The following is a 21,073-nucleotide window of genomic DNA, read 5'->3' as shown; positions in this document are numbered from 1 at the left end:
TTAAAAACTTAATATAGAAACCTGTTCTGCACACAATAAGCGTTAGATTATAATTCCTCCATTGTAGCTTGCATATCTGTTAATAGTCCTGACAGTCATATCTCCCTGATGTACTGAAATCCTCACAGCCTTCACTTTTATGGGGATTTATTTCCAATTATGAAACTTTCTCACCCACACGCAAATCTGCTGTTATGTGAAATGGAGCGCCCTGGTACCTATCCAACGAGTGACATAACCGCATATTCACTGACAGCCACGTGTGCCGCTCCATGTGCTGTAGTATGACGCAGCCATGTATCCATTAGCTGAACATATGTCCGAGAGATGGCCCATCTGCTCACTCAAGGACGATGGATGTGTGTATGTTCTCTGCTTTATCTTACTATCCCATATATTGGTGAAGCTGAGAGAGGTGGAGGCGTTTACGGTGGTCCATATATAGCAGAGCATGGCCGAATGTTAATGTGTTTCCTATGAGGAGGGAGTAGCCACGGCCAGACCACTGGTGGCGGCTTATCCCTCCCAGAGCAAAAATGTCCAACCCTTCTCTCCACTGACTTGGGAGTCCCCCATACACTTAATACTACCTTGTCATTAGCAGGTTTGATCAATTTTGGTATTTGGTGTATGGGCACCTTTAAAGTGGTAGTCCAGCCCAAATATAAAAAAAAATCTTTCAAATCAAGGATGTCAGAAAGTGCCAGAAATTTGTAATTGACTTCTATTAAAAAATCTGAAGTCTTCCAGTACTTATCAGCTGCTGCTTGTCCTGCAGGTAGTTGTGTATTCTTTCCAGTCTGACACAGTGCTCTCTCCTGCCACCTCTGTCCATGTCAAAGCAAATCCCGATAGAAAACCTCTACTGCTCTCCAGACTGGAAAGAATACACCACTTCCTGCTGGATATACAGCAGCTGATAGCTACTGGAAGACTTGAAATTTTTTAATAGAATTCGAATTTTCTGGTACCAATTAATTTGAAATAATTTTTATTATTAATATATATATATATATATATATATATATATATATATATATATTTATTTATTATTATTTTTTTTTTTTCTGAGCTACCCTCTGCTGGCTGTTTGACTTTTTATGCATGCTCTCACTGTGTTACAGCTATGTAGGGCAGAGTTTCTCAATGCTGTGAGTAGTTGGGGAAGTTTGTCATCACACTGCTGAAATTCTGTTTTGTACAGAATTGTGGCGTAATTTCTTATAACCCATGTTATAGTTCATGCTGTTTTTTTTTTTTTTCTCTCTATACAATTGCTAACATCATGGACTATATTTAAAGGGGTTATCCGGTAGTTTAAGAAGTCATCTGGACAACAGGAAATAAAATAAAAATAGCCATTACTCATCTGTTCCTCTGCTGCCAGCCTTGTCTGCTTTTCTGTGTGATGTCCCTCGCAGGTCCTGTTGTGGCTCCTTCTGGTTTTCTGCTTCAGTGACCACGGGTTGGCATAGGACCTGTCTCCTTAGCCAATGGCTGTCTGAGATGGGTGACTGCTGCCCCAGTGATTGGCTGAGCAGTGGAGGATCAGAAAAAATCACAGCAGAATAAATTCATACTTTTTTTAGTGTCTACCCGACAATTTTTTAGCAACCCCCAGGGTCTACAGTGTTGGCATATGTCTAAATAAACGCGAGGACTGGAGCTTTGACCAGTCCAACTTGAAACATGCAGGTGTCATGGTCATCCAGTTCACTGCTAAATCTTGTATTCCAAGAGAACCCCTCAGAGATTTTCAAGCAGCCATTTTGTTAAAGACTGTGGATATATGAGGGGAGATTTATCAAACATGGTGTAAGTGAAACTGGCTCAGTTGCCCCTAGCAACCAATCAGATTCCACCATTTCCTAAGAGTCTGTGAGAAATGTAAGGTGGAATCTGATTGGTTGCTAGGGGCAACTGAGCCAGTTTCACTTTACACCATGTTTGATAAATCTCCCCCATAGTTTTTATTCTTGCTTTAGAGTTAGTATGGTATGAAAACACTTTAACCATTGGTCTCTGATAAAAATGTTTTGTTAAACCTGCTTACTCATATGCCACTTTTTCCTTCTTATTGCTGGCAGCTTGTAGTCCAGATTACCATCCACCACTCTGCTCTAAAAGCATTTGCATCAATAAGATAGAGGTACACAACGTTGCTCACAACACAACCATCCTCTCCTTGTATGCGTCTCATATAAACAATAGGATCTAGAGATGTTCATTGTGTTGAGGCCCTATTACACGGGCCAGTCTGTCAGGTCAGTGCTAGCTTAGAGCCCTATTCCACCAGATGATTATCGTTCAGATTATCGTTAAATCGTTCGAATCTAAACGATAATCGTTCGGTTGAAATGCAGTTAACGATTAACGACCGAACGAGAAATCGTTGATTGCTTTATAAGACCTGGACCTATTTTTATCGTTGCTCGTTCGCAAAACGTTCGCAAATCGTTTGCATAGAATAAGATGTCATTCGCAGTAGAAATGAATGCAATAGCGAAGAAAAAACGATCGCAAATACGATCATAAGTAACGATTATCGTTCCATGGAAATAAGTGAACGTTTTCAGGTCTTTCGCAATAGCGGTCGTTTGAGATTGTTAATCGTTAACGATTATGCGAACGAAAATCGTCCAGTGGAATAGGGCCCTTTCATTCCTGCTCTATTACATGCACAAACAGCGAGGGGGTAAGGGTGGGGGAGCTGCAGGAGGGGCTCCCCGGATGATCTTTAGATGGTCTGGGCAACCCATAAGAGATAGTGGCGGTCTGCTGCTGCTCCTATTACTTGGAACGACAGCCTGCCGACCGTTGCCTTTAACAGGAGCTATTACACCAACTGATTATCGCCCGCAACGACCGATAATCATGTGGTGTAATAGGGTCCTTAGTCATTAAGGCTTGCCGTAAGGCATGTCCCTAAATGCTGTTAAAAACAGCTTAGGCCATATAGCAGCCCCCATAATAATAATAATAATGTACCACAAATACAGATAAGAAAAAAAAAAAAGATCTTGTTCCAGTATCCGTCTTGAATCTGTAAAACCAAATCTAGATGTTACGTTTTTGTTAAGTGGAGCGAATTGTTATATATCTCTATATAGGTGGTGGCACATTAGCTTGGTTACTTGCAGCGATAGAAGCCTATTTTCTCGTATTACTCGTGTTTTTGGTGTGTCTCTGCTTGCTCTTTCTTTCCCCTTCTCTTTGGGCTTGTTGCCCTCGCCTTCCCTGCCCCCTCAGCTGGTATGTTTTCACCAGTGTGGTTTCCTGCTGTTATTGATGTTCCGCCTCAGCTGCTGGGACCACATAAATGTCCTCCTCAGAAGCCCCATGTCTGTGCAGCCTCTGCTAGAGATCCCTGTGTGTTCTCAGCTGTTCAAGCCACGTGGACAGTTCACACTAAATATGGGGTCCTGAGGGAACGCACCATCTGCTCAATGAGACATTACAGATCTGTTGCACTCATCCTGTCGTGACTTGCTCATGGCTTCCCGTTCGCATTGCTTGTTTCATCTGTGTATTCTACAAGCACGATTTTTAGCTTTGTTTTTATACCTATAGCTTATAGCTTTGTGTTTTTGTACTCTAATTTATTCTTTTACTATGTAGGTCTGTGGGAACATCCGAACATTTGCCAACATATTGGCTAGGGCTTTACTACGCGTTTTTATTTTTTATTTTTATTTTTAACATAGGCCAATTAACAGGTTACTGCCGATAATTGAACCAGCGATAAATCGATGAACGACAAATATCTTTTGTGCATCCATTAAAATGAAGATTGCACAGACATTTTAGCATGTAAATGGGAATATCGCGGCCACCTAAGCGATCACGATGGCGCTTTACGGCTCTACAGCTGGGATGGGGAACCTTCGTCCCTCCAGCTGTTGCAAACTACAATTCCCATCATCCCATCAGCTTCGCTTTGGCTGTCCAGGCAAGATGTGAATTGTAGTTATGCGACAGCTGGAGGACCAAAGGTTCCCCATCCCTACTCTACAGACAAGTGCTGATCTCTTTGATCGGCGCTGGCTTGCGCCGCTGCATTGGCCCATGTAAAAGGGACCTAATTTGGGGTGGTTTTTGTGCAATCCCACGTAAACCTAGTGATCATGTAACTCTGGCCACATGATTATCGAGCCGTGTAATAGGCTCTGTAAACAAGCACACATCTAGGAGATGGCACTCCTTTACTGTGCGGCTTGGGCCATCTAATATGGGTTCTATGGTAAAATCTTATTGTTGCTGATTGTTTCATGTATACATTGCTTTGAGTATTATGTAGTGTTTTTTTGTTTTTTTGTTTTTTTTTTACATTTTTATTATTTTTACTTTTATTGAAGGGTAACAGTAAAGTACAAGAATATAGGGTAGGCAACATGCCAATCACTGCAATTCTTAATATACATACAGAGTATTATGTAGTTCTTATGTCGTCTTCTCTCTCTTCCCGTACAGTATGCCCTCCACCTCCAGAACCAGAAAATGGTGGATTCATATGCCACCCTCCACACTGTGAAAAGCCCTTCACCTCCGGTAGTGTTATAGAGTACTTCTGTGCAGAGGGATATATGTTAAAAGGAGACTATAAATTCCTAACCTGCAAAAATGGAGCTTGGAACCCACCTATGGGCGTAAGCTGCCGACTTAGTCAAGGTGAGTCTTCCTGACTGTCTGTCTGAGTTTTCCTCTTCAGCTCCAATGTGTTGAGGGGTGTTATAAATTCTTTACATTTTACTTTAGAAACCAACAGAAATACCAGCCTCGGGGTCCCAACACTTTCAATCGTTGCCTCAACCGCTAGCTCAGTGGCCTTGATATTGCTCCTTATCGTCTTGTTTGTTCTACTACAGCCCAAGATCAAGTCCTTTCACCATAGCAGGTAAGGTTTTCCTCAACCAGCTAGTATCCTACTGTATTAGTAAATATAGAGAAATATGAACTGCTTACAAGTAGATGGCTTTTGTTTTTCCATGAAAAATTTTTTTTATTTTTTTTATCCTAATGTTTTCCTCCATGTTTCTTACAGACGTGATACATGTGTGCCAGGAGAACAAGTGTCCATCATGGTTGATGGTGTACAAGTCGCCCTTCCTTCTTACGAAGAAGCAGTGTATGGCAGTGCAGGAAACTGTATCCCTTCTGCTAGCTCTCGTGTTCAGATAGTGTTATCTGAAGGACCAGGGGAGGATCAAGATATACAGCAGGAGGTGTCTCGTTCAGACACCCGGGGACAATCTATGGGGACTGTTCATGGCTCAGGCCAAACTATGGCAAACACGTCACAGTATCCAGCAGGGAGCACACAGCGCTCAGAGACTGTGCTGGTCCACCAGACTACTTCACAGTGGGGGGCCGCTGGTGCAGAGAGCAGGACTTTAGGACGGGAAGGAGCAGAATCAGAAAGCAGTGATGTGCAGAGTCTCCTGTCCCTGTCCTCTGAGGATTACACAGATGGTGAGTAGTTCCAAATCGTAAAGATTCATAGTTCTAATTTCTAGACTTGTCTCTAACCTTAATCCCTTTAAATTGTAGGATTGTGAGCCATGCACTGCAGCTTCCAGTAATGTGTATAGTAACTTTTTTATTTTTTTTTGCATAGATGGCAGCATTAGAGAATTAAATGGCCTCTCTGCTGCCACCATTGGCTTAAGGGGACTGCAATGCTGCTTGAGCAGTTACACATACATGTTAGCATTGGGATTGACTTTACACTTAGGGAAGCTGTCTGTGTCAGTAGCGCTACATCCATGGCAGAGTGAGCAGGGTTAACTATCGATCACCACTCGCTCTGCTACAGGCTGCCACAGCGGCAATGCTACATACTCAGGCAGCTTCCTCAAGACTAATGTCTATTCTAATGCTAACATGCATTAGAATAGACACCAGGGGAGGCTCAGCACTAGCAATATGTAACTGTGCTGGGATCAGGGCTTGAGCAGCCCTGCAGTTTTCAGCAGTGCCATTGGTGGCAGCAGAGGAGGGCTATGTTGCCTTCTATCTGTGTGTTTATTTTGTATATTATTATAACAGTTCAAGCTCCTAGTTTACGATACAGATCTTCCTATAACTAATTAATTAAATTTTGGCTTCATGTAGTGACCAGCAGGGGGAGCTTGCTGTATACAAATCATTTAGTCAACTAAATAAGAGTGCAAAGGAGTAGACTCCTTTTAATTCTCTGCATAATTCTGATGTTTGCCACTCCGTATCCAGGCTCTATTGGCTATATAAGTATTTTAGGACAGTACCTGATACAGAAAGTTGGATCTAAAAAAAATACAGTATTTGAGGGGGAACATTCTGTACAAGATTAGAGAGCTGAGATGCGTCCGAGCATATTATGTGTGTGGTGGTGATTTGTGGGCTGTGTGTGTTGGCATGTTATATACGGCTGTGCATGTGTCTCGGCTTTTTAGGAGCTGCATGTGGAATGTGTGTGTTTTGCAGTGTATTCTCTGGGCACCATAGTGATATAGAGCGTCTGCATTTATTCTATAGTGGTTATTCTCTCTGACTTCCTTATTCACCTCCTGTTAGTGTTTCTGTTTACCTTGTCTTTTGTGCTGCTTATATAGAAGTATGTGTTTTTTTTTCCTTTTTAATTCTGTATATATTTCTTTTTCAGACATCCCTCTGCTGAAAGAAGCTTGAATACCTCTGACTTGTGACTCCATGCAGGATCCCTTCAATCTTCCTGCTCTGCACTTCCTGTATTCGCAGGAGCTCTGGAGCTGACAAATTGTGCCTCCCCCACCTCACCATCTCACCGAGCGCAGACATTGTGTCCCCAGCTGCAGACCTCGGGGGGCGCATAGTCTGAGCCTTGCTTGCAGAGGTGTACAAATATATTTCATATGTATGTGTTATATTATAGGCTATATACAGATATAAGAATACCCCTGTGATGGGAGCTGGATCTTGCATTACCTGGCACTTATCCCTACAAATTATGGCCTTCCCATTGGTTTCAGCGCTCGCACAGAATACCCTTGGCTTCCTTAAGGCATACACTCCTATGTACAGCATATATATGGCTCCTTATAAAGGACCTTTGTCTCAGGCTGGCGCTAAGAGTCCCCTAACGCGGTAGGCAACACGCACAGTGTCCGGTGCAATATTTCTTTTCTTGTCCAGTGCAGCAAAGGGCTGGGATCCCCTCTTCATCCCTATATGCCTAAAAAGCAGACAGCATTTCATATGTTTTTTGTTTGGAGACCTGTAGAAACCCATTGTTCATCTAGTCAGACCATGCCATGCGTTTAATTTGAGGTTTTTACTCACTATATCTGCCTTTGTGTTGTGGTGCCACCACACCCGTGCATCCTCTGCCTGGTGTAGATTAGGGACTTGTCATTGGGTTGACACATATTGCTGTCAAGATTTGAAGTGTGAGGCTGTTTTTAAAGGGGAAGTATTTTGAAATGTTCTGCTACCTGTCTTATTGGTTTATACCAAGGATGGGGAACCTTTGATCTCCTGCTGTTACAAAACTACAACTCCAATCATGCCTGGACAGCCAAAGCTAAAGCTTTGGCTGTCCAGGCATGATGGGAATTGTAGTTTTGCAACAGCTGGTGGGCCGAAGGTTTCCCATCCCTGGTTTATACAGATACTTAGTATAGCATTTAGGTAATATTACATTTGCCTACTAAATTATGGTGGTTTTTGAATAATAAAATCAGGCATGTAGTTTTGTCTAATGTCCCAGAAAACAATGGTGGCTTGGATGCATATTCAGCGCCTCCTTTATTTTTACAGGGTTTTAAAGTAAAGTGCACATATGCTTAGCAGCTTATCATATGACGTTTGATCTTTGAGTATACAGCATAGTGTATATGCAGCATCGTGTCTGCATTATTTTGCCTCCTGTAGCAGTAAAGTTATTCTATGCCTGAAACATACTTCCCCTTTAAATAACTGAAGTTTGGATATATTATAGGAGAGTTCCCTTTTGTGCTTGATATCCTATAGAAAAGGCTATGTTGGTAATGGGATGAGGTCAAGTGGGTAGTGACAGAGCAGTGGGGGTTGTTATGCAGGAAGGTTAATGCTTTAAACACACAATGTCCCTATCCTGTTCATGGAGGCAGCCAGATATTCATTGAGGTGACCTGGATGTTATTGTGTAAGAGAATATAGGAACTCATGAAATAAGGAGATTGGAGTCTTATAAGAGTGTGTATTGTTTATTACACAAGACTAATGTCCCATGCACACTTAGGACCTGTGTACTTGAGTGAGCTTGTATGGGTGTGTATATGTTAGTGTGCTCATGTTTGTGTGTGTTTGTATGCTTTTGGGGCATCTTCTTTTTTTTTTTTCTTTTTTTTTTACTGTTATGTCACAAATATAAAGTTGACTATTCAGAGACTGCACTGTGGGGGATCAAAATGCGTTTGTGCCACAGTACCATCCTCCCTTTTAATTAAAAATAAAAAAAAATTGCAAAGTCAATCCCGTCACTAGCAACTCTCTCATCTATGCAGTGGAAGCTATTGACAATGTAGCCTGTCACTCATCCATCATTGATGCATAAGGCACATTGGGGAAGATTAGGTAGACTGTCCTGCACAGCCTATGATACCTCTGCCAGGGGGTCAGGGATCCTTTCAATAAAGCCTGATACTAACAAATAGGCCTTGTCTACATGTTATTGAACACAATAACAATTACCTTCCAGACTCAGATTTTTGGCAACATTTAAATTATTGGGGCGAGTAATTCCTTCCGATGGTAACATATAATGTATTGACACACCAAAAACTTTTGTTTTTCTTTTTTTTTTAGGGGGGGGGGGGGGAGGGCGGATTGTTGTAATGAAATAATGAAATAAATAAGTATAAGTGCCAATCCCTTTATTGTATTTTTTTTTTTTTTGGGGGGTGTGGGGTGGGTCATTTCTACAGAGTTCACGATGCAGTATAAATGACAAGTTTTGACTATATATTTTCTTCTACTTTTTTGTGTTAAATGGATGTTTTTGAGGGGTTTTTTTTTGTTACGTATTTTATTAATTCTTGTTTTATTTAAACAATACACTGTAGTTTTTTCCCTGACTTCCATCTTATTTGCACAGCACCCCACAGTCATGTAACATTGGGCTTCCCCTGTTAAACTGGCTAGATGGTCACTATTGAACATGATATGTAGGGGGTTAAGCTTTATTGGATTACCTGTACTGCCGTCTTAATACCACCCCTCACATTAGCAGTCAGAGGTACAACAGTAAGACAGATGTGGTGCCCACCACCCATATTCAGGTTTGGTTATTTATGGCTATCAATGAATCTCCCCAATTGTGCCTCATGTACTCTATAAAAGAAATTGACAGGTATATAGCTGGCTGCCTATACTGCATGTAGATGACAAGTTGATTTCTCTTGTGCCACATTCACTCTCCTCTCTGTAGACGTCCTTCCCACAATCAGATGTGCAATATACTCAGTAATATTACATGTGTAAGGCCCTTTGACCTACACAGTCACTCAGCAGCTTGTAAATAACCTTCAGAAGACTCCTCTGCAACCGTAACTAAGGCTTTACTTTAAATTGTGGGGGGGTCTTCATGTCTTCATTTTCCTTTGTTGGGGTGGTGAACAATGCCTTCACATATCAGGTTATCTGAATTTCCACCCCCGATCTAAGGAAACCAGGTTAGAGCCTTGAGCATCACATGAAAAACGTTGATAGATGGTCATCCAGCCGCTATACTGTCTGCCGGGCGTTACATGCAGACACCCTGTGTTGTATAGTATGGGGCACTGCATGCAGATGTACAGGGCTTGTAAACCCCTTCTGGTGCCAGAATGACACATTATAAATAAATCACAGCTTTATTTCCTCCGCTCTGACTGTCACCCTGGACATTGCTGTGGGGCTGAAGATAATATTTTAATATTTGTACAAAGTAATTTAATTTTAATTGTTCTATGTATATAACTGCATTTCTAAATAATAAAAAAAAAGTTTCTTTTAAAATTAAACTTTGTACAGTGTTTTTGTTCTCTTCTGTTATATTACATGTATATCCAGATAATCAGACAGCTAGCCCCCTATCCTCAGAACTTATAATGGTAGCATAACCCCCTTTACGAGGTACGCCAAGAAAATAAGCCATAGTTCACAGTGAGCAAAATTGGCGGAATTCCGCAGCTGAACTGTCTGCTGCAGAATCCCACCTGCCTCAGCGTCAAACTGTGTGTCTATGGGAGGGCTTGCGCACCTCCTCTCTCCACTCCAACAATTTACATGTCTATTCATTGTGCAGAGAGTGGAGGTGTGCAAGCCCTTCCATAAACACACCGTTTGACACTGAGGCAGGCGGGATTCCGCAGATTTTGTTCAGTGTGAACATACCCTAAGACTTATTTTCTTGGCGTATAATAACCTCTTCAAAGGGTGACACCAAATTGCTAATTAGAACTTTGTTCAGCTTTCCAAAAAGCAATTCTCGTTGCTTTTTAAAGGGATTTCCTCTGAACAAAAGTATTTATGAACATAATGAAAATTAAGCAATTCCACAACTTATTTAGAAAAAAAAATTAGATTCTCTCTAATACTCTTACAGTGCCTTGTGTATGTCCGTGTATTTGACTGGGCAATATGTGTTGTACCATTTAGCAGTGGGTATAGGCACTGTTGTCACTCTGCTACTTTAGTGGACCAAAATGTGTTGCAGAAAAACACAACTGTGGATGTGGTCCTTGTGAAGATCTCCTGACCGACTTCCATATTTGCTTCCACAGAGTGACTGCGCTGCCTATGATCCCAGTTTCTCTGCTTCTGTGAGAATTGCGGCAATAGCTTTGGCTGCCCAGGCATGATGGGAATAGTAGTTTTGCAACAGCTGGAGGGCCGAAGGTTCCCCATCCCTGCAATAAGGGATCAGTCAGAAAGCCACTGTACCCAAGATGGTTGGCTCTTCCTGACTATATCGGTGGGTTCTGTTGACATGGTCTAAAATGTATGCCCAGCTTTACTCCAGTGCATTGATCCCACAGAAGTTGGTAAGGGGTAGACATGAGTAGCAGCTTTTGTGGGATCAATGTGATACTATTATGAGGGTCCTGCTGTTGTAAAATTGGAGTGCACATACTTTCAACTAGCTAAAGAATCACTAGGACAGACAATAGAAACAGCAGGCACTCTATTGCATAGTGATTATCTCAGTACAGCAGCATATTATTTTTTATTTTTTTTTTTAAACCACAGATTGTGGCATCACTTCAACTACTGTGATCTAAATAGTACTTTTGTTCATGGGACAAGCTCTTTAAGGCATTGGTTTCTGTGTGGGGGTGATTGGCAGACATCCACTGGACATATGCGGCTCAGGAAATGGACATCAAGTAAAAGCACTGAAGACATTCAATCATAAAGAAAAGAACTTCAGATCTTTTTCAGATGAGCTGTGAAGCTGCCGAAGACCACATTGTGAAATGACCACATATTGCTTATAGAAAGGTAATAAAATCCATCTGTCCCAATGTTCTTTATGTGAATAACAGAGCTGATGCATAATTTTCAGCATACCACTGATAAACCATACACTCTCTAGTTCTTACAGACCCTATAGGTTTGAGGTGTTTTTTAAAGAAGTCCGGGGAAAATTTTTATTAAAGTATTGTATTGTCCCCCAAAAGTTATACAAATCACTGATATACACTTATTACGGGGATTGCTAATAAAGTGCTTTTTTCCCTGCACTTACTACTGCATCAAGGCTTCACTTCCTGGATAAAATGGTGATGTCACTTCCTGGATAAAATGGTGATGTCACTTCCTGGATAACATGGTGATGTCACGACCCGACTCCCAGAGCTGTGCAGGCTGTGACTGTTGGAGAGGATGATGGCAGAGGGATGCTCAGTGCCCTGTGTCCCTCAGTGTCCCCCTGCCATCATCCTCTCCAGCAGCCACAGCCTGCACAGCTCTGGGAGTCAGGTTGCGATACCATGTTATCTAGGAAGTGACATCACCATGTTATCCAGGAAGTGAAGCCTTGAGGTAGTAGTAAGTGCAGGGAAGAAAGCACTTTATAAGCATTGCCTGTAATAAGTGTATATTGGTGATTTGTATAACTTTTGGGGAGCGATACAATACCTTTGCCGTACTTCTCCTTTAAGTTTTAAAGGAGAAGTCCCACCAAAATAATAGTCATGAAGCCAGGCGGGTGTGGGAAAATAATAAACTTGCAGTTGTAGCCAGTTTCCAGCCAAAAATTATTTTCGTAAAAACAGAGTGGGAGATCATACTTACCTGCTCCAGGTTGCAGCAGTGTTCCCGGCCAGTCTCTACCCTTGGCTCTTCTGGCTGTGCTTGTGCATGAATGGCCACAAGATTGATTGACTGGGGCAAGAGCCAATGGCTCCCAGTCCGGTCAATCCCAATGCTGCATTTAACTGTATGCACTCCTGCATGCGCTGGTCTGGGCTGCCACGTAATGCATCTGGAATTCCAGACAAATTGCGGATGTGAATCCAGAGCTGTTTGGAATTTTGGATGCCCCCATTGGGTTCTATGGGTCATCCTTGCTGGAATTCCGGACAAATATAGTTCACGTCCTATATTTTCTGGCACGGATACCCTTTAGAAAAGGGCATCCATGTCCAATAGAATCCTATGGGTCCAAAAATTCTTCCAGATTTTCTGATGAGATATCTGGATAAAGTTACCAGACGTGCAAAGGGGACCTTAATAGGTTATATTCTGAAATATTTGGCCCTGATGTCGCCATGCTCGATGTAAGAGCACACATCCAATAGCCAACACACTTCAGTTACAGAAATAAATGAACGTATATAAATTTGTGGACGGGAAAAAAATTATAAAAAGTGTGACTAAAAATAAACATGATAAAACCAGCACATGTGACTACACCCTTACACCAAATGGAAACTTTGACCTCATGAAGCACAGTGTGGAGTACAAAGTATTCAGACATAAATATGACTGATGGTGTAGTTCCTCTGTGATGTCACATGGCTGGGTGGTGGTGCTGCTAACACAATGTCCCTTGTGTAATATAAACTTAGCCGTTTTAGTGATGCAAAATGCAGGAACAAGGCCTGTCTGTCTGTGACAGTCTGTGTAACAATACGGGTAAAAACTGAGATGACTCAGGCTGTAAAGTACAAGGCTTGCAGGCGATAGTAAAGGTTTGGTCACAGTTCGTTTAAACAGTTGCTCTTTGAGCAGTTTTATAGTCTTTGAATGCCGTAGAGCATTGATGCTGCAAAGTTCACTGAACTTAGACTAAGGGGGAGGGTGTAAAGTGAAACTGGCCCTGTTGCCCCTAGCAACCAATCAGATTCCACCTTTCATTTTCCAATGAGTCTGTGAGGAATGAAAGGTGGAATCTGATTGGTTGCTAGGGGCAACTGAGCCAGTGTCACTTTACACCATGTTTGATAAATCTCCCCCTAAGAGTACAGTTGAGAGGTGTAAGCAACTGGGCACTAACTTCAACTAAAGCCAACAAAGTGGTAACAGAGGACAGGCCTTGAGGAATGGTTGCCTCTCTTGACTAGCCAGTTTTTCCTGTCTGGATTAAAAACAAGTACTTAAAGGGGTACTCTGGATCAACATTTTTTCCTCCAGATCGATTACTTATCAGCTCTCTGCTGCTACCCCTGTCTGTGTCAGGAACTGTCCAGAGCAGCAGCAAATCCCCATAGAAAACCTCTTCTGCTCTGGATAGTTCCTGACATGGACAAAGGTGGCAGCACTGTGTCAGACTGGAAAGAACACATCACTTCCTGCAGGACGTACAGCAGCTGATAAGTACTGGAAGACCTGAGATTTTAAAATGAAAGTACAATACCAATCTGTATAACTTTCTGACACCAGTTGATTTAAACAGAAAAATGTCACTGGAGTACCCCTTTAAGTTGTACTTTCATCTGACTGTGGACTGTAGGCAGTGTTTTGTTAGGTGTGTCTGAGCAGTTAGACTGTCTGCTGACTGCTCCTTGGTCAGAATGGATTTATTTATTTTCACAATGCGTAATAAAGCGGGGGACTGTCATGTAACAGTAGGAGTCATGACACCTCTTATAACCCATGTCAACCTGACATTTTGCTATATGACAGATGTATTCCTGTAGTCACTTAACAAAAAGGATGGCAATAGAATCTCATAGAACAGGAAGATTGAAAAGAGAAAATCAATGAAGGAAATGCTTCTGAATAGAAAACAGACTAGTCTGAGCAGATGGGGCCAGAATGTTACCTTAGGGTGCGTTCACACCTACAGTATCCGCAGCAGATCTGCAGCAGATCCGGTGCAGATTTGATGCTGTGTTCAGTTATTTAAATAAGATCTGCTGCAGAAAATACGCTGCGGATCTGGTAAGTGTGAACGTACCCTTAGGGTACAAACACACACAGCAGATTTGATACTGTGTTCAGTTATTTAGATCTTATCTGCTGCGTATCGCAGCAGTAAATACGCAGCGTATATGCCGCGTGTGTTTGTACCCTTACACTGAAGGCAAATACATTCTTGCACAGATCCCTGCCTTCTGCTAGAGTCTTAGGGCCCTAATACACGGAGCAATAATCTGACCGATCAGGCGGATTATGCAGATCATCGCACTGTGTAATAAAGACAATGATCAGCTGATCAGAATGATCATCGGCTGATCATGTCTTTAGGTACTGACCTAAAATCATCAGCCCTAATGGTGCGTTTACACAGACAGATTTATCTGACACATTTTTTAAGCCAAAGCCAGGAACAGACTATGCACAGAGAACAGGTCATAAAGGAAAGACTGGGATTTCTCCTTTTCTCAAATCTATTCTTGACTTTGGCTTCAAAAATCTGCCAAATAAACCTGTCTGTGTAAACGCACCATTAGAAATGGCCCTGGAAGTGTTAATTATATAAAAAAGATAAACTTGACAAAGAGATTTGGAAAGTTTGGGGGTCTGGGTGCTTGTACCCACACTGATCTATAGAAGGAGAAAAGAGAACAGGTAGGCTACACGTCACTCACCTATCTTTGCACTGCTTAGTAGAGCATTTCTCCCCACTCATTCTAGCAAACAATCTAGGTGTAAGCGCCCATACCCCAACCAAATTTTTACAGATTTCTGCCATGTCAATAAAAAAAAAAATTACATTAATGCTGCAACACCTTCCTGACATGTACATATTGGGGAATAAATATAGCGCGGGTCCAGGAGCAGAGCCTGCTCCATACATGACAGATGCTGTCTGCCAACTGCAGATCCCACCAACCCTGAGCAGCCAGGATCCACTTACATAAGTGCTGTGGCTTCATCAAACAGCTGAGGGTGCCAGGTGTCAGACCCCAGCCAATGTGATAGCCTCTGAATCAGCCACCAATTCTGCTGAGTTTACACAAAACGATTATCATTTGAATTTTCGCAATAACGATCGCCTTTGAGCGAAAATCGTTCCGTGTAAACACCGCAAACGATAAAGCGACGAGCGAGAAATTGTTCATTTTGATCTTTCAACATGTTCTCAAATCGTCGTTAGCTAAAAATTTGCAGATCGCTTCGTGTAAACAGTCTTTCAAAGATTAAGCAATCTTAAAAACGATTGCAATAACGAGTTTTCTTACTAATTTTCTAACGATTTATTCGTCTAAACGCTGATTGTTATAAAAACCAAATCATTGCTTCAGAATTGTTAAATGATCCATTGGGCGAATTATCGCTTCGTGTAAATGCAGCATTACTTCCTTCATATATATGGGTGACTGCTATCTGGAAATAATGATTGGTCTATTTTATTTTACTTTTTCTTGGCATAGACGGATAAATGGAGAGTTGTATTTCACCTGACATTTAAAGGGGTTATCCAGCGTGGGGGCTATTTTTAGATGTAGCCGGGGAGGAGGTGGCTGAAAAGATGTCCACTCACCTCCGCGGTTTTAGCGGCGGGTCCTGCATTGCGGCGCTCCGGTGCCCGGTTCCCGGCCGCTTCCTGGTCTCTGACAAATACTTTCTTGCAAAAACAGAACCACCGCCGTCCTCAGGTTGTGTGTGGTATTTCAATCCAGCTCCTATTCACCTGAATGGAACTGAGCTGGAAACCCCCACCCAAACTGAGGACAGGAGAGGTGCTGTTTCTGGAAGAAAGTGGACATGTTTTTCTTAGTCTAGACAATACCATAAGGGTAGAGTCACACGTGCAGTATCTGCTGCAATACTCTGTACCGTCATGGCCTATGGCTCTGTGTTCTCACAGTGGATTTTCATTCTGCGGAGTCGCTGACGTCTCACGCAGCCAATCGGTGAGCTGTTCTGCCACAGCCAGATCTCCCTGTGTAATAGGTGACACATGGCCGACAAATGATACCAGCAAGGGGAGGAGTGGAAGAACAATGCAGCAATAGTTTATGCTACCCTCCTTACACAATAGTCAAGCCCTGTAAATAACTCTTTAAAAGGGGTTATCCAAGCTTGGAAAACATGTGCGCTTTCTTCCAGAAACAACACCTCTTCTGTCCTCAGTTTGGGTGTGGATTTGCAGCTCAGTTCCATTTAAGTGAATGGAGCTGAATTGTAATACCATACACAACCTGATGACAGGGGTGGTGCTGTTTTGCAAGAAAGTAGTTTTGCCTTTTCTAGTCCTGGATAACCCCTTTAATAAATTACATTCTACAAGATAGGTGCTTGTTCACAGCACATTGGGCCATATAACAGGGCCCTAAGATGCATTCTGTAGTTCTACAACAACTGGAGAGGTACACACACGGCATATACGCTGCGTATTTACTGCTGCGACACGCAGCAGATAAGCAGCAGATACGCAGCAGATTAGATCTAAATAACTGAACACAGTATCAAATCTGCTGCGTATCTGCTCTGTGTGTTTGTACCCTTATAAGTCAGACAGACAACTTTCACCTTATAGTATCACATATAATATTTTTAGCGTTTCTTTTTTTGTTGTTTTAGAAAGCGTAGGTGCAGTCCCAGCAGTGTAAGAGTAAGGGCTCGTTCACACTGAGCAAAAGCAGCTGAATTTCTGCGCTGAATCAGCACTGAAATTTCGGCTGTTAAAATAGATGCAGAGCTAATTTCCATTGTGTTGAATGGAAATTCTGCTCTGCAGTTCACACGGTGGAATTTCCGCACTGAACTAATCCGCTTTCCGCCAGAAGAATGAACATGTTCATTCTTCCACTAGCGGAAGCCTATACAAACCAATGGGGCTCTGATTTTCTGTTTCAGCGCGGAATACAAGCGTAATACAAGCGGAAATTACGCGCTGAATCAGCGCGGAAATGGGGAAAAAAGGGGGGGAGGAGGATTCTAGTATATATTCTGGTATAGTTTACTCGCCAAATACTCGCTGAATTTCAGCGCTGAATACATGCGGATTCCTCGAGTATCCGCGCTGAATTTGTCAAGAGCTGATTACGAGCTGAACACTTTCCTGGCGGAATACGCAGGGATTCTGCTTACATTCTGCTTATATTCTGCTCGGAATTCAGTGTCAGTTGATTTCAGGTGGAAATATTTCGCCCCTTTTGCTCTGTGTGAATGTAGTTTCTGTGTCTAATATGAATAACATCAGCTGGTAAATAACTGCAGCAGAGGGGGAGACGAGAACATACAGTGGTCTGCCCTGGACCATCGTAACTTAAAACCATACTCAAAACACGGATCATCCAGACCCATGGCTGGAAGATACAACCAATCAGATTGGTCTTTTCATTGATAAAGTTCTGAATTCAAGATACAATATTCTCAACAAATGGTGCGTTTACACAGACAGATTTATCTGACAGATCTTTGAAGCCAAAACCAGGAGCAGACTATAGACAGGGATCAGGTCATAAAGGAAAGACTGGGATCTATCCTCTTTTTAAATCCATTCCTGGCTTTGGCTTCCAAAATCTGTCAGATAAATCTTTCTGTGTAAACGCACCTTAATGCTGGGTTTACACGGAGCGATAATTCGCCCAATCGTACGATTAACGATTTCTAAGTAACGATTTTTCTTTTATAACGATCAGCGTTTAGATGGAACGATATATCGTACAGAAAATTCGTTATGCGATCGTTTTGCGATCGCTTGAGCCTATCTCGCACATAGTTAAAATCAGTGAACGACTGTCTACACGGAACGATCTGTGAATTTTTTGCGAACGACGATTTAAGAACAAGTTAAAAGATCTATATGAACGATTTCTCGCTCGTCGTGCGATTGTTCGCTGCGTTTACACGTACGATTATCGTTCTAATTCGAACGTTATCACGCAAATTCGCACGATAATCGTTCTGTGTAAACCCAGCATAAGGGTCCATTTACACAGAAAGATAACCTGCCAGATTATCTGCCAAAGATTTGAAGCCAAAGCCAGAAACAGACTATAAACAGAGATCAGGTCATAAAGGAAAGACTGAGATTTCTCCTCTTTTTAAATCCACTCCTGGCTTTGGCTTCAAATCTTTGGCAGATAATCTGTCAGATAATCTTTCTGTGTAAATTGACCCTAATGCTGCATTTACACGGAACAATTATCGTTCAAACGATAATCGTACGTGTAATAGGGCCCTTACAGTGGTCATCCTGGCACCAAGTAGTAGTGAAACGTAAGGGACCAAAAAAAACAGAAAAAGGTGGCCATCTAGTGGACTTAACAGGGTAGTTCACCCAAAAAATTTTCTTTCAAATTGACTGGTGCCAGAAAGTGCCAAAGATTTGTAATTTACTTCTAGTAAAAAAAATCTCAAGTCTTTCAGAAAAGGAGTCTCCTTATCAGTACTGGTCAGGGCAGGGGTAACAATCAGAAGAGCAATTTAGTTTAAAACCCAAGGGCCTAAGGGCCCTATTCCACCGGACGATTATCGTTCAGATTATCGTTAAATCGTTCGAATCTAAACGATAATCGTTCGGTTGAAATGCAGTTAACGATTAACGACCGAACAAGAAATCGTTGATCGCTTTATAAGACCTGGACCTATTTTTATCGTTGCTGGTTCGCAAAACGTTTGCAAATTGTTCACATTAAATAAGACGTCGTTCGGACGTTTGCAGTAGATACGAACGCAATAGCGAAGAAATAACGAAAAAAAACGATCGCAAATACGATCATAAGTAACGATTATCGTTCCATGGAAATGAGTGAACGTTTTCAGGTCTTTCGCAATAGCGGTCATCTGAGATTGTTAATCGTTAACGATTATGCGAACGATAATCGTCCGGTGGAATAGGGCCCTAATGCAAAGGTGGGGTGGGGTGGGGCATACCAAAGGGGTGAGGCTTAGCAGGAATGCAGACAGAGCTTAGTGGTGGACAGGAATCTTAGGTGCAGGGGTCCTGCCGTCTCCTGCTTGCAGATGAGAATAGCAATGTGTTTTGTTTGTCCTGCTGACTGATATGTGTAGTGAGAGTGCTAGATGTATTGTTGATAGTATATGTCCATTGTATTTTTTTTATTTTTTATTTCTAGGATACCAGCCCTTTCTTTTGCTTAGTCTGGCCTCTCCCCATTGACCTGTCTGGCACGGGTGACCCCGCCAGGAGTATTACTCCCACCAGCTTAGCTCATTGGATCACCAAGGCACGCAAGCTCCCTCACCACGTCAAGGTGAAGGCACCATGAGGGAGCCCCTCCACCCTAACCCGATTACCCATCCTGTCCTTTGCTATAATGCAGACTATCCTTAGCACCATTTTAAGCCCAGGCCCCTAATGCAGGCCCTCCCGTGCCCTGCCCAGCCCAGGCCCGCCCCAGCCCCCTAAAGCGAACCCTTCCGGCGCCATTCCCAGCCCAGGGAAGCCCCCTAACGCGGACCCCCCTGGCGCCTTTGCCAGCCTAGGTTCACCTCAGCCCCCTAATGCAGACCCTCACGGTGCTCTTGCCAGCCCAGGCCCGCCCCGGCCCCCTAATGTGGACTCTCCCAGCACCCTTCCCAGGACCTCCTCAGCCCCCTAACACGGGCCCTTCTGGCGCCCTTCCCAGCCAAGGCCGCCCCAGGCCTCTACACATTATTGGCACATATTGGGATGATGGACATTTATCATGCAGTCTTACAGTAGGAGTGTCCTCTGTTGACCATAGCAACCAATCACAGCTCAGCTTTCAAGCTTTCATGAGCTTTGGTAAAAATAAAGCTGAGCTGTGATTGGTTGCTAAGGGCAACCAAGGACATTGTTACTGTTAGGCTACTTGATAACTCCCCCTATACTTTGTAATATCCAGTCTGTATAGAGCAGCACAATCTATCACTGAGGAGGCTGCAGACACCCCCATATTACTCTATGGAACAGATTAGAGAGCTGTGTATGATCTGAATGGCGGCCATATAACACTACAGGTTATTGGCTGCTGTGTCTTGGAGATTACACTTTTTCTCACAGATGTCCTTGGCCGCCATCACTAATGTCATCTGTGTCCTGTACAGATCAGTCTTATAAACATCACCTAGTTACATGGCCCCTAAAATGACCAGTCTCCCCCCCATGATCAGTGTCCCTCTCCGCTGTCCTTTCTGCGGTGTGTACCAGTAATACTTACCAGTAGATGTTCTGGGATGTGCCAGGGAGCTGTGCCGTCCATCAAGCGTCTCTCTAAAAGACAAAATGGGCAGAAAATTGTCCCTTAAAGGGGTTATCCAGCGCTACAAAAACATAGCCACTTTCCCCCCTCTCTTGTCTCCAGTTCAGGTGTGGTTTGCAATTAAGCTCCATTTACTTCAATGGAACTGAGTTTAAAAACCCCACCCAATCTGGAGACAAGAGAGGGGGAAAAGTGGCCATGTTTTTGTAGCGCTGGATGATATTTAATATACTTAGTTAGGCATAATATACCATGCCCCTATGTGTAGTATTTCATACTCACCTGTCCTGCTTGCATGCTGTCCTCAGCAGATGCAGTTCTGGCTTCTCCTAGTCAGGTCTGACTCCTAGTGTGAGATGGAGGCAGTCTTGCACCCGAGGAACCTGCTTTTTCTGCCCCCCTGTCTTAGAATTTTCTTTTGGAACAAGCTACAAGGATAACATTCAACATGCATCCATGGATAACAGCTGTCTCAGAGACCAAACTCCTCGTATACAATAAAGAAA

At 42.7% G+C, this 21,073-nt stretch overlaps 1 protein-coding gene and 1 long non-coding RNA gene across 2 annotated transcripts in view; one reads left to right on the top strand and one right to left on the bottom strand.

The window, feature by feature from the left end:
- SUSD6 (sushi domain containing 6) overlaps positions 1–7,515 on the top strand; it is a 27,476-nt gene extending 19,961 nt beyond the window's left edge. The window contains exons 3-6 of the mRNA XM_069950820.1: positions 4,471–4,668; positions 4,756–4,894; positions 5,042–5,469; positions 6,641–7,515. Coding sequence (XP_069806921.1) covers positions 4,471–4,668; positions 4,756–4,894; positions 5,042–5,469; positions 6,641–6,666 — 791 coding nt within the window. The 3' untranslated portion in view covers positions 6,667–7,515. The remainder of the gene's footprint in view (positions 1–4,470; positions 4,669–4,755; positions 4,895–5,041; positions 5,470–6,640) is intronic.
- The window catches only part of LOC138771243 (uncharacterized), a 24,463-nt gene extending 3,390 nt beyond the window's left edge, over positions 1–21,073 (bottom strand). Inside the window, exons 1-3 of the long non-coding RNA XR_011359572.1 lie at positions 20,850–21,073; positions 20,526–20,578; positions 1,366–1,533 (exon numbers count right to left, since the gene is read on the bottom strand). This is a non-coding gene — a long non-coding RNA (uncharacterized lncRNA). The remainder of the gene's footprint in view (positions 1–1,365; positions 1,534–20,525; positions 20,579–20,849) is intronic.

The sequence above is a fragment of the Dendropsophus ebraccatus genome, chromosome 13, assembly GCF_027789765.1.
Source record: "Dendropsophus ebraccatus isolate aDenEbr1 chromosome 13, aDenEbr1.pat, whole genome shotgun sequence".
Taxonomy (NCBI): Eukaryota; Metazoa; Chordata; class Amphibia; order Anura; family Hylidae; genus Dendropsophus; species Dendropsophus ebraccatus.
The sequence above is the reverse complement of the archived record's forward strand: the minus strand, read 5'-3'. Positions and strand labels throughout refer to the sequence as shown.